General features: G+C 49.8%; 1 protein-coding gene across 16 annotated transcripts in view; it reads right to left on the bottom strand.

The window, feature by feature from the left end:
• The window catches only part of KLHL13 (kelch like family member 13), a 296,890-nt gene that overhangs the window by 122,887 nt on the left and 160,399 nt on the right, over positions 1-13,604 (bottom strand). For 2 of the 16 annotated variants that reach the window (XM_056809597.1, XM_056809590.1), the window contains exon 1: positions 5,491-5,625. The exons of 7 other annotated variants lie outside the window; for them this stretch is intronic. Coding sequence is in view for 3 of the 9 variants with exons in the window: in XM_056809594.1 (XP_056665572.1) it covers positions 4,037-4,068 (32 nt within the window). In the remaining 6 variants the exon portion in view is untranslated. Of the gene's footprint in view, positions 1-4,036; positions 4,305-4,576; positions 4,963-5,134; positions 5,258-5,490; positions 5,626-13,604 lie in introns of those variants that run through there. 7 more of the 16 variants (XM_056809600.1, XM_056809591.1, XM_056809602.1 and 4 more) reach the window with 5 other exon arrangements.

Consider the following 13,604-nt stretch of genomic DNA (forward strand, 5'->3'; position numbering starts at 1 on the left):
TGATGGCATCCTAGCTTGCTATTCCCTCAGTGCCTAGGCCCAGAATCTTGGGCAACCCTTCTACACCTTCGCTCACCATCAAGCTAACTCAGATATCTCCTGAGATACAAAACTTTGACTTGTATTAATCGTGTTGTTGTTAATGTTCTACCCCACCCCCCAAAGTCCCGCCAAACAGGGTGCATTTACTAGCTGTATACTCCTATCTCCACCACATTCCCCCCAGAACATAAGTGCCTGGAGAGAAGGAGCCCCATTCCCTTCTGTCTTTAAATCCTGGGGGCCTTGGGAGGCTCTCACAATTATCTTCTCAACAGACCAAGGTAAGCTCCTCTCTCTGCAACCTTATCATCAAGTGCTCAGAATGTGCCAGGCCCTGGACCAAGTGTTGGGAATAAAGGAGCCCCAGCCCTCCAGACCTCTAGCCTGGCAGAAGATGCTACTAGAGAGAATCTTGAACTCCAAGGCCACCACTCCACCCACTACCCGAAGTGCCCTCCAAAAATACCCTGGATGGCCAGAGAAGTCTCTTTTTCCCCAAGAGGCAGCTTCAGGCCCTTAAGAGAAGCAGAAGAACCCTCAACAGTTGGGCACGGGCTCCTGAAACCCCTCCATTCACTCAAACATGAATGGACAAGTTTTTGCCCCTTTGTGAAACAGTGTCAGGTTTCCCTAAATGTCAAAAGCTTGAGCCAAAAGAGCCCCATAATCTGAAGGGGATGTGAAGAAAAGTTGAATCCAAAAATAAACTCTAACCTTTAGTAACTCTGGCCCAGATGCAGTCCTAATCATTTGACAAACAAGAATAAGGACACCGCAGCTTTGGACAGTGAAAGGGAATCTCAGGTAACTCATCCTAAAATGAAACAGGGTGGCACAGCGCCAAAGCAGCTGATCTTGATATCAAGACAAACTGGATTCAAATTCTGCCTCTGCTACACCAGGGCCAGGGAAACTCTCTGAGAACAAAGGTTCTTTGGAGAATTTTATTAGGAAAAGAAGTTTCCACAATGGGAGTTTCTACATTGATTCTCCCACCAATAAAATCAAAGTACCAACACTCTCCCTCCCCCAAATAATGGAAATTTCTCTTAAAAACAATAATGACCTTACTTTTCATTTTAGAACCAATACTGCATGGTGCTTTCAGGGATTAAGTAAATGGGATTAAGTGATTTATTTGCCTAGGATCCTAGGGCTCCCCACAGAAATTTCTAAAGTCCAAGTCATACCTTCACTGGTGAGGAAAAACACTCCGCAATCTGCAATAATGCAAATATTGCTCTGGAAAATAAAAGTTATGATAACCTGCAAAGTTTCAAGCTAATAAACATTTTGAAAATACAGATAATATCCCATATTATAATAAATCTAAATGTTCCAATGAGCAGCTGTGATAAAAAAAAATGCAATTCATTTTATTAAATTCGTTGAGTGCTGAGAACTTCATTAACCTGGAAAATTTCTTTTCTCTGACAAGGCAAATTCTCCCCAATTTTTAAATCTTCTTTAGCGTCTGTACAGACCTCAGATCAAGAAGTCCGAGTGTCCCGGTACAAGTATCCCATGAGCTCAAGGGGTTAAGAAAATTTTGGTTTGGCCCAAAAGATTTAAGAAAACAAATGGGGGGAGCATTTATTTCCTGGCGATCTCAGAAAGTGAAAGGCAGCCCAAATGGGCGAGGTTACAAGAACTAGGACTCCTGAGTCAGAACCAGAGCCCTAAGTGAGGAAGGATCTACCAGCGTGAGCTCGGGCAAGCAAGCCTCTCATCCCAGGAGGCCCTCCCAGGCTCAATCGAATGCCCAAAGAGGAAGTTCAGTTCCACCACCGATAGGCTGAGTTGAGACCTTTCTCCGGAGAGGGAGCTCTTCTCAGAATCAGGTTTTTAAATGCATGCAATAAAGTGCAAAGAATAATAGGGGAAACTGATTCCAGTGAAAAACAAGTGCCCTAAGAGCAGATAAACGAACCCCAAACCCAAGGTCCCCTTCCCCAGGCTAAGCACTACAGGTTTTTCCAGCCCAGATTTCTGGGGATTTCTATGACATTCTGAACAAAAATCAAACAACTTTATCACAATCTCAAATCGTGGCTTCAGATCAAACTATAAGTTTGCATTTTTAATTCCAGGAAAATGAGATCATAATTAAAATGCTTCCAGCTTACATAAAATTCACAAGACAAAATGGAGATGCTTCCTAACAGAGGAGGAGCAGGAAAACTCCATTTGTTTTAGGTGGCATCAGCCCCATCAAGTTCGGGGGTCTCTGGCAAAGACAAACTCTGACCCCGTCTCTTTCCTAATATTCGATCCTGAAGAGCTAAGCTACTGCTAAAGCCCCGCAGGATGCTGTTTGTGCATCTGGGCACCCTTGGGTGGAAGGTTTAAGCTCTGTCCTTATCAAGGTAAGCGGTGGAGGAAATCTGAGCCAATCATGCCAAGTCTGGTAGATCTCGGGACAATCCCTTTTCAGAATACAGCTCCTAGTCCTTGCTAGTTTGTCTGGGGAGAAAGGCTGGCCAGGGAAAGTAGAGCGGGGAGAGGGGGGCCTATTTCTGAGGCCGGCCCCCTCATTGTCTGCGGCTCGCGGCCTTTCTACCACAATAAGATCATTAGTTTCCCAGAGGGAATGAATAGAAACTGCAAGTGATTTGCAAGTCTGGGCAATTAAAGTCCTTTGGTAATCGATGGCCTCCGCTGATCTCCTAGAAGGGGGCCTTTTTGCACAGCACAGTTTGCAAAGTGTGTCCCTAAAAATGGCAGATGAACAACCTCGGGAAACTGAGGCTCGTGGGCTTCTCCGGGGAAAGTGCCCCCATTGTTCCCCGGCCCAAGAAAGGGCTGCTCCCTGGACGGGACCTTCGGCTACTGTGATGGTTGGTTACTCTTTGAGATCAGCGGAGATGCCAATTAGCGTAAACTGGCCGTGGCGGTGCCCGGACATGACAAACTGGTTGGTTAAACCGCGCTTAAGAGTCAGGGGGAGGGCAGGGAGCGGCGCAGCACGCTGCTGCCGGGCTGCTCGGTGTAACAACTGCTCACGAAAAGTTGTCCATTTTTTTCTAAGCGAAAAACGTGATCACTAGCTAGACGAAGTTTCTGGTTTGGCTTTAAACCGCAACCCCACACGGGGCTGCTAGACGCCCCCGTTCTCCTCCGCGTTCCATCTCCAGCACAGCTGCAAGCGGTTCAGAGAAAGGGGAGGGGAGGGGTGGGGTGGGGGTGGGGACGGGGCGAGAAATGGATCGCTGGGAAGTCCGTTGGTCGGATCGAACCTGAGCCCGAGGGCTCCGAGAACCAGAAGCCTACCGACGGTTTAAACGAACCCTGGGGGGTACCGGTCCAAGAAGCGCCGGAGAGGGGTGGATAGAACTCTGAAGAGGTCATGGGGTCAGAAAGGGAGAGGGAGACGCAGCTCTGGAGCTACAGAGAAGGCTAAGGAGAGGCGCTCCAACGAGGGCATCGAACCTCGAGCCCACGGAATCCGGGAAGGTGCAGCTAAACCCCCGGCCTGGGCGTGGGGGAGGGCCGGGGGCGGGGCGCTGGCCACGAGAGGCTCGGAGTCGCCACAGTTAAGGAGCCCCCAAGTAAAATACACCCGTAGGAACTAAGTGCCCGGGCAAAGGCTTAAGCGACGAAAGACTCCACAAACTACCGAAACGAGCCACCGCCACGGAGCCCGACACTCGGCGGAGTCTGGGGCCCGCGAGATCCCGGCTAAGACCACTAGCCCCAGACAGGTGCCTGGCCGCGGAGAAAAGCCTTTAGCCTCCCCGAATCGGACGTTTGCAACCTGCACGCCTGGCTCACGGCCCCCGCCACCCGAGCGCCTTTTTATCCCGAACGGCTCAAAGTGCTTCGGGGCCGCGAAACCGCCGCCTCCAATCTCCAGAGAAAGAGAACGGCCATTCCCCTGTCGCCGCGCCCCATGCCGCAGCCAGCACTGTGCATTAGGGGAAGCGGGCAGCACGGGAAGGGGTGACTTCGAAGGAAGTGCCCTTCCTGCCCCCAAAGGGAAACTTTGCGTCCGTACCTTATGTGATACCGATTAAAGAACCACTCCATCGTCCGCTCGAGATGTCCGGAGCCCCAGGTCAGGGGAGTCGGACCCGAAGCCAGAAGCGTTGCAGCAAAGGGAGGGGGGAAGCGGAAGGAGATGCAGGCTCCCAAGTTGGAAGAGGGCGAACCCCAGTGAACGCCGCGGCCGGGGGTCTGAAGCGCACTTGAAAGGAAAGGAGGAGGGGGAAGAGAAGAACGAGGCTGGGGGAGGAGACCTCCAGGCACCTCAAACAAGCGCAGAGCCGTCAGCCCCGGGGGCCGGGGCGGGGGTAGGGGGCGGGAAACGGCGCGCTCTGAGATTGGGAGCGCCAGAGAGAGGCTGAGGGGGGAGGGGAGCTTGAGAAGGGGGGAGAGGGGGAGGAGAGAGTGCCCGGAGACATGCAGCTGCCGGAGGGGGGGGGGGGCTACCCGATCTGATCGTCGGATCCCGAGCGCACCTCCCCATTCAAACTGTCAGATCTCGGGCTTCCAGTCAGAGGTCCCGCGCCCCCCCCCTCCGCTGCGGATCACTCACCACGCTCAAGGAGTACGGCCGGCAGCCAGCCTGGCTCGCGTCTGGGGGCTCGGCTACGGCTACGGGAGTGTCAGGACTAGAGAGCCTGCACTCGCAGGTCAGGGGGCCGGCAGCCTCGAGCCCTACTTCCTGCTACCTCCCCTGCTCCTCTGCCCTCGGGCTGGCAGCTCTGATCTCTTCCCCGGGCTTTGGGGTTCGCGTGTACCCCACCAGCCGAGCAGCGCCCGCTCGGCTCGCCCGTGCCGGTGCCTTGCCCTGCCCTGCCCAGTCCCCAGAGCCCGAGCCCGAGCCCGAGCGGCAGGCGCGCCGGTCTGCGGCCAAGTCTCTGGCCCCGGCCCCCGCTGCCGCGCCTCTGCCTGACCTCCCAGGGAGGGGAGGAAGAGGGGGCCGGCGGGGGGGGGGGTGCAGGGAGGAGCGGGGAAACATGGCGGCGGGGGTGGCCCCGGTGGCGCTTGCGCGGGAGGGCGGGGGCTGGGAGGGGCAGGGTGCTGTCCCGCGGCGGGACCGGCCCTGGGGCCGACAGGCTTAGGGTCCCGGAACTCCTGAGCCTGCACTTACTTGGTTTGTAAGGGCCGGCCACCCCCGGCTGGCAGCGGGAGAAAGTAAGGGTTGCCACTCAGGGCAACAGGCGGCGGCGGCAGTACGGAGCTCACTCCTCCAAGTTCAGGCTCTGCCAGAGTCAAAGCCACAACCACCAGCAGCAGCAGCAGCAGCACACTGTGGGGAGAGGGGGTGCCGGGACCCTGGAGCTCCAATCCCCTGCCTAGGCTGTCCCCTACCGAGGGCAGTTTCGAGGATGCCCTTTGTCTCTCACTGCCTGGGGAGGGGGGAGGTGTTTAAGTGCAGGTGAAAACTGTCCCCTGCGTCCCCTTCAAGCCCCCCAGCCACCCCCAACATCTCTCCAGATGCCAGACCTTCGGTAATTTTACCAGGGCTGCCAAGTCTCCTTTCCTCCCTCTGGTCTTTGCCCACTTGCCTCAGGGAAGACCTGAGGCAGCCCGCCCAACTGCAGGTCCGTCTGTCCAACCGCCGGTCAGCCTGTAGGTCTGTCTGTCCACCCGCCCGCCTGCCCGCCCACCCGCCTTCTCCCTAGCTGGCTCCTCCTTTTACTACCTCTTTCTTTGTCCTCCGCGGCTCGGAGCCTACAGGCTCCCTTTCTCTGCCTTTGTGGCCGTCTCTTAGGCCCCCTTCCTATAACTCTGCTTTCATCATTTTATTGCTCCTTCCAAGTTCCTCCTTGAAAAACCCTGTGAGCCCGCCTTCAGCTGCGCTGGGTTTGCCTCTTTTTTCTCTTTTAGGAAGTCTGTTTGCGGGGTGGGGGCAGTGTCGGTCCAGACACCGGATCCGTCCCTGCTATTTCTTCCTCTGCGTCCCCGCCACGGGCAGGTTTCCCGGCATTGTTTCGTTGCCCGCCAGTAAAAGGGTTCTGGTTCGGAGGTCCCTCTTTTCCTAACAGGGTGGGCGGCGGGGCGGGGGGGGGGGGATCTTTTCTTCCCCGGCTTCCCACCTTGACCTTTGGAAGGCTTTCTTTGGTAACCCAGATCCAATGGGGAAGCCCTTATTGCCTGCCAGCCATACAACGTTAGATTTTAGCAGAGTGGTAGAAGTGTGTGTGTGGTTCTAACCATTGCACCCCCCGGCTACAGGAAATGTGCCGCAGTTAAAGCTAGAACATGGAGCTCCAACTTCTCATTCAATCTCTCCTCCAGGAGAGCAGAGGGGCTGCTTGATGCCATTCCCCAGCTTGCCCATCTCCTTCATGAGGCCTAGTCTGCCTCTCCCTGCCCTTCACTCTCGCTCTGTCCCTCTCACACGCACAGCCCCCCCCCCTTGCTAGTGCCCTCCTCTTCTGCACAGAGCTCTTCTTAGTGTACATCCTGCCATCCCTCAGCCCTCCAGACAACAAGCTCCTGGAGGGCAGGCAGGGGCTTTTCCCTCTTGCCCTTGTACCTAGAGTCCAGAGGGCAGCTAGTCCCTGCATGATGGCCCAATGAATGTTATGGCCCAATGAATGTCCTTGGAGGGCACGTTCCCTCCCTCTTTATCCCCCATGAGCTGAATGGCCCTCACCAAACATTCCAAACTCCCAGAACAGCCCCTTACTGCCCACTACAAGGTGGCCAAAACCATTTGGCTGCCCCATGACACAAAAGCTCACCTGGCGGCCTTTGCATACAAAGCTAACTAACTGTATTTCCCTCTGCTGGGTGAAAGCCTGGTTGTAGACAGTGCTGTGCTCAGTTAGAAAGGCTGAATTCAATTCCTACCACAGATATTAGCTGGGTAACCACTGGCAAGTCACTCAACCTCTTGGGGGTCTTGTTTCCCCAGCAGAAGAGAACAGGCAGGAAGGCTCAAGTGAAATGTCTCTGAAGGGCTCAATAAACAGCATCCTAATCAGATGGCAAAAGCATCCAAAGGTCACCACATCTGGCACGCAGAGTGAGCTACTCTTTGAGTCGACCCTTCCCACCAAGGGTGCTGACAAGGATGCTTGCGATGGCTCTGGCCAGGGAGAGAGGGGGCTGTGTTTGAGGACCCTGAATTTAGCCCAAACCAGCCAGTGAGAGGATGCCAGTGTGCGCAGCGCATGCACTGCTGGCTTCACCCTGACCTTGTGGAGTCACAGGCTGGAGCTAGTAAAGTGTTTTAGCTTTGGTGTTTTAAGTGGAATGGCCCAGAAAGTTTGGGGTTTGGGTCGGGATCAGTCAGCTCAGTCGTGTAAGTACGGAGTTCCCAGGGTGAGACGTGACCTCCATCTGCTACTTGGTGTTCACATTTGGGAGAATTCGCATATGTGGAGGAGTCATGTGAGTGGCCCAAGCTCCCTTAGCTACTCAGTGTCAGATGCAAGACTTGAGCAGGATCTCCTTGATTCCTCAGTCCCCTGGCTCCTGCACCAGGCTGTGTGCCTCCTGAAAGCTGGGGAGATCATGTCCTGGGTTCAGACAGATTTCCACCTGGAGCCCCAAATCACAAGCACAAGGAAAACAGGAGAATTCTGCAGCATAAAGGTGGGTGGTGGGGAATATTGTTTTAAAACCCAACTCATGGCATGATGCTAAGCTACAGGCCTGCCTGAACAGCACGACCCCCAGAACAAGAGTGCAAGCACACATTTCAGATGGCAGGAGGCCCCCAAAGAGGCTGAGGAGTTTCAGTACTCTGTCTCCCTGGACAGACTGTCTATGCCAGAGAGTAAACACCTGCAGGTTTGGGGGGGCAGAAGCGGCACCAACAATGGCATCAGTGCTGCTGTGTGTCTGTCAGTAGCTGTGAAAGCAAAAGATGGCAACAACATTGGAAAGAGGGGCGGCACCTTCTCCTGGCCTTCTGGCCAGTAGCATTAACTGGGTGCAGTCATCTGGGCCATTCTGGAACTGAAGGAACATTTACGGAAGCTGGAGCACCACTTATAGGAGGGCAGAGAATCTAGAGAAAGGAGATAGCCGTCTTCCTGAGGAGCACAAACTAGTCTAGACAAGCCAGGCAGGTGGCCAGAATGGATAATATATACATGGTTAATGTCGGAAAGAAATATGCCATGTTGAGTGAGGGGAAAGCCAACACTTCCCTGGCCAAGTTAGGAAGACTTCCTGGGGGCCTGGCTTAGGGGAGGCAGAAGGGTTGGGAGCTGAACTGACCAAAACTGACCCATTGCTGTTCATCCAGACTATGTGACCTCAAAAGAGAAAACCCCAGGAAGCTGGTTTCCCCAAAGCCCGAGGGCCCTGCCAGTACAGTGGGGTGGACATCTTCATCTCCACTCTCTCCACAAGAACCTCCCAGACCCACTGGAGCTCCCATTCTTACATGAGGAATGCTTGTAAAACACCTTGTAAATCTCAGACTCATCTGCAGGAGTATCTGTAGCCCCCATGTGCCAGCTAGACAACTTGGAAGCCTCTGCTGAGGGAATGGCCATCCAATCCCTCAGACCAATCCCAGGACTCTGAGGCTTTGTCATGAGCCGCCAACACCTCTGGAGTGTGTAAAGCCTCCTGTAGGCCAACTGGGGCCTGGAGTAACCCTGAAGCTGATGTAATTGTGGCAGACTCCCTTTTCCTTTCTAATAAAGCTCATTGAATTCAGCATCTGGGGATACTTTGTGTGTTCATGATCCCTTCCTGCATCTCTACAGGAGATACCTGCCTGTAACCTGGCCAACTGTCACAGGAGACTTGAAGAGCCATAGTCAGACACCCCAATTACTCTGGAAGAATTGGTCAGGAACAACCAGAGCTTGGGGATCATGCCCCTAGTGTCCTCCCGAGCCTGTTAGCTGCACCAGACATGAGCTGATCCATTGTACTCTATCCCAAGTGAAAAGATTTCTGGATGTTAAATCAAAGGACCTGGGTTCAAATCTTTCCCCTAATTTACTCCGCCACCCTTGAACAAATCACTTAAATCTCCCTTAACCTCTGCTTCCTTATCTGGGAAATGAGGGAGAGGAACTATATGTTCCTCAAGTTTATGTCTACTTCTAAATCTGTGATCTGAGGCTCCCATCCCTGCCTCCCTCCTTAATATCCCACAAGTTGGCTTCTGCTCTCACATCCTTATGGAAAGTGCCTTTTTGGAAGTCACCATTGATTTCCTAAGGAGCAAATCTAATGGGCTTTCCTCAGTCTTCATTCTTGTAGTACAAGTATCAACTCACTTTTCTGCTTAAAATCCTGGAAATGATTTTTCTTTATAGCCTCTCCCCTTGAAATGCTTCTTTCTCTTGTCTGTGGCACTGTAATTTATTGGATCCCCTTCAGAAAGAACTCTAGATTAGTCTTCCATCTCCTCTACTAGGTCTTTTTCCTCTCTCTCCCCCCTCTATCTCACCCTCTCTCTCTGTCTCTCTCTCTCTCTCTCTCTCTCTCTCTCTCTCTCTCTCTCACTCTCTCTCACTCTCTCTCTCTCTCTATCTATCCCTCCCTCCCTCCATCTCTCTCTCCCCTCTATCTATCCCTCCATCTCTCCCTCTCTCTCCCTCTCTCTCCCTCCCTCCCTCCCTCTCTCTCTCTCTCTCTCTCTCTCTCTCTCTCTCTCTCTCTCTCTCTCTCTCTCTCTCTCTCTCTCTCTCTCTCTCCTCTCTCTCTCTCTCTCTCTCTCTCTCTCTCTCATATCTCATGTGATCTCATGGTTTCAGTGATCACTACACTGTACATGGCTTTATCAACTCTAGCCTCTTTATCTCCTGTTTCTGTAGCCCATAGTGGTAGAGGAGTTCTTTGTTTCCAGTATCTTGACTCATGAGTCAAACTAAAGACCAATTGAAATGGCCTAAAAGCCCTAGAGAACTGGGGAGTCCTCTGGAAAGAATGTCTTATGTCTTACCTTCCCAGAAGAATTGGATGGATCACACTAAATATGAAATCATAAACTATGCTAAATACATCCTACTCAATGGAAAGTTTTCCCAACTTAAGTGATAAAAGCCACTGGTGCTCCTTGCTACTCCGTACCCTTTTACCTTAGCCAGAAACAGAGGATGGAGCTTCCCTTGGGGCAGCCCCATCTTGGAGAAGTTAGGGTACCTCACCTGGGGCTAAGATACTCCTACCAAGAGTCCCTCTCTTTAGGGCCCTCCCTTCATCACTCTCTAGAAAACTCTCCCCCTTCTCCTTTCTCTGGCTACCTACTGCCTCAACCAACCAGACCACAGGCAACATATAATGCACCCCCTCAACTCCTGCCCCAACCAACAAAATAAGTAACAAAGCAAAAAAACCCATGCAAATCCGTTTTTATAAATATTCTGCAAGGCAGATGACCTCAGGGATAAGATTCCTCCACAAACCCATGTTAAAGCATCAGTGAACAGGATGGGAAAAGGTGCCCATGGGAAATTTTAATTGGCTTAGGAACATGTTAAAGGGATTCAAGGAAGATACTAAAGCTGCCTTTTACAGAGACACAAGAAGAACTGAAGCAAAAACTAAGATGACAAATGATACCCAAGGTCTAAAACATCTACAGAACTGACAAAAACACAATGAAATCTAACAACGATCAATAAATAATAAAAATAAAATTGAGGGACAACCCAGAAAACAGCAAAGACCAGAAATGGCAAATCAGTGGATTTTGGTTTGGGGTTTGTTTTGGAGGGAGATAAAGAGAGAGGAAGTTCAGACCTCTGATTTTGTCCTTGTAGGGAACTCCCAGTGTGGAAAACTCACTGTTCTGATATATATTGGCACCTCTTCTATAACGTAGCAGAGGTCAATTATACCCTTGATCCAAAATCAGTCCACCACCTGTTTTTGTAAGACCTGTGAGCTACGGGGGCAGCTGGGTAGCTCAGTGGATTGAGAGCCAGGCCTAGGGACAGGAGGTCCTAGTTCAAATCTGGCCTCAGACTCTTCCAGTTGTGTGACCCTGGGCAAGTCATTTAACCCCCATTGCCTAGTCCTTACCACTCTTCTGCCTTGGAGCCAATACACAGTATTGACTCCAAGATGGAAGGTAAGGGTTAAAAAAAAAGACTGTGAGCTAACACAAAGCCTTAAACTTGTAATAAGGAAAACAAATTCAAATCCAGCCTGAGCCATTTCTTGGCTATGTGACAAGTCACCTAACTCCCCCCTCCCCCCCCCCCCGCCTCAATTTTCTATAAAATGGGGTAATAATAGTACTTACATCCCAAGATTGTTGTGAGGACCAAATAAGATAATATTGTAAACCACAACATGTTATATAAATGCTATAATTATGATGATACTTAACTCCAAGGTCAGCCCTTATCTTCTACACTTCTGACCTCTACTTCTCAACTAAAGGATAGGTAGGATGAAATATCTAATTTGTAAAACAAAGCAGAAAATGCAAACATTAGGTTAATTGGGATCCTAGAAAATACAAAAAAGGAAAAAAGAAACAAAAAATTCAGTTAATGTATTTGAATAACTAATCAGAAAAAGAAATTCTATCATGGATGAAACAACTTTACAGTGTAGGGACAATGGAAAAATGACTGGATTTGGAATCAGAGGACCTGGGTTTGACTTTGAGATCTACCACTTACTCTCTATGTTGTCCTTGAGAAAGTCATCTTGCTTCTCTGTGCCATAAATCTCATTACCTGTAAAATGAGGTGATTGGACTAGCCTACCTCTATAGTTAAGTGGCTCAGTGGATAGAGCATTTGGTTTGAAGTCAGGAAAAACCTGAATTCACTGACTAGCTAGCTGTCTGATCCTGGTCAAGTCACTTAATCCTGTTGCCTAAATCCACTGGAGAAGGAAATGGTAACCCACTCTAGTATCTTTGCTAAGAAAAGCCCTTAAGGAGTCATGAAGAGTGGGACTGAACAATTGAACAACAACACCTCTGAGGGCCATTGTACATCTAAGTATATGATCTGATGAGCCTAAGTAGAAACATATGCCACAAGCAAGGAAAAATACCAGCTTTGATTCACCAGAATACATAATCACAAAACTACAGAATTACAAAGATTCTCCAGACCTCAAAAAAGAAGAAAGGAATCACTTAAAAGAAATGACAATGAGTGTAACAGTGGACCTTCAAAAACAACAAAGGAAAGGCTACAACACTGACTACAAATACTTCTCACAACTAGGATTAGACCTCCGGAATTATCTATTCAACTAAAATGACTATACTATTTGAAAATCAGATTCATTTCAAAGAAAAGCAAGAATTTATCACCAAAAATCTACCAATGAAGAGATCTCTACAAACAATAGAAGAGGAATTAGTCAACTGAATAATAAATAACTTACAAATACAATAACCTGCTTTAAAACTGATATTGCCTTTAGTTTAGATTTAATATGATACTGTTATAAGAATTAGGTATAAGGTATTTTCTATATGTAAATAAAATTAGATATGAGGGTAAAAATGTGTGTGTATGTATGTATATGATCATGGGCAGAACAGAAGTGCAAAGAACACATAGAAATCCATATCTGCTATCAACAAGGCTTTTACTGTTGATAAGAAACCTTGCTAGCAAAAAAGAATGAGTAAAGAGCACTTAAACAAAGAGGAGCATAGAACTGTAATAAGAACTCCAGATATGAAAACAGATGACTTGAATTCAAAGGGTGGCTCTGTTGTGAATTATTATATATATGGGCTCTGCCTTTACAATGTATGTAAACTCTTCTACTTTCTAGCTGTGTGACCCTGGACAAGTCACTTGTGCTTGCTGAGCTTTGAGTTCCTTTTCTGTAAAATGAGGGTGTAGGATTGGATGCCTCTAAGGTCCCATGACACTAGCACAAGGAATAGAAGGAATCAGGGCAGAGGTAATAGGAAGGAGTTGACATTGACCAATACCTAGCATGGTAAACACTTAGTAAATGGTAATTTGACTAGGATGTTGCCCAGTATTTCACTAATAACATCAATTCTGCCAGGCCCATATTTATAATAATAATGGCCAAAAGCCATGTGCATTGTGGTGCCATGGAAAGAACATGCGACTGGAGTTAGGAGAGATGGCAGTTTGAATCCCAGCTCCAAAGTCAACCGAAGCAAGTTTTCGTTCCCTGCTCAATATACCATGCTTGATCCCCACCTCCCCAGAGTCCAATACAAAGTCCTTTTTTGGTGGGAGGAGGTATGGAAAGCTCTCCACAACCTGTCTCTCTGCCCTTTCTAATCTTTATGCTTCCCTCCAAGCATTCTAATAGCCTTCCATCCTGGCTCACTTGCTGTTTCTTGAACATAACTTTCTCGTCTCCACACCTTTGCACCCAATGGTTCCCATGCCTGAAATGCTTTCCCTTCCCTTCCTTTAAGCCTAAGCTTTGGTGCCGCCTGCTCTAGGAGGTCTTTCTGGTCCCCCTGGCTACTACTAAAGGCAGGCCCTTCAGACTCTATTCATATTGCATGTAGTCTCCCCCCTTCGAATAGAAGCTCTTTGAGAAGAACTGGTAAGGCAGAGCAAGGTGCCCAGCACATTGTAAGAACTTACTGACCGATGAGCAGGGACAAGGCACAAGCTTCCGGAGCCTCTTATTTGTTCCCATCTAAAATGGTGCAGCCTAGAGTCTCTGGG

This window comes from Monodelphis domestica, chromosome X (genome assembly GCF_027887165.1).
Source record: "Monodelphis domestica isolate mMonDom1 chromosome X, mMonDom1.pri, whole genome shotgun sequence".
Taxonomy (NCBI): domain Eukaryota; kingdom Metazoa; phylum Chordata; class Mammalia; order Didelphimorphia; family Didelphidae; genus Monodelphis; species Monodelphis domestica.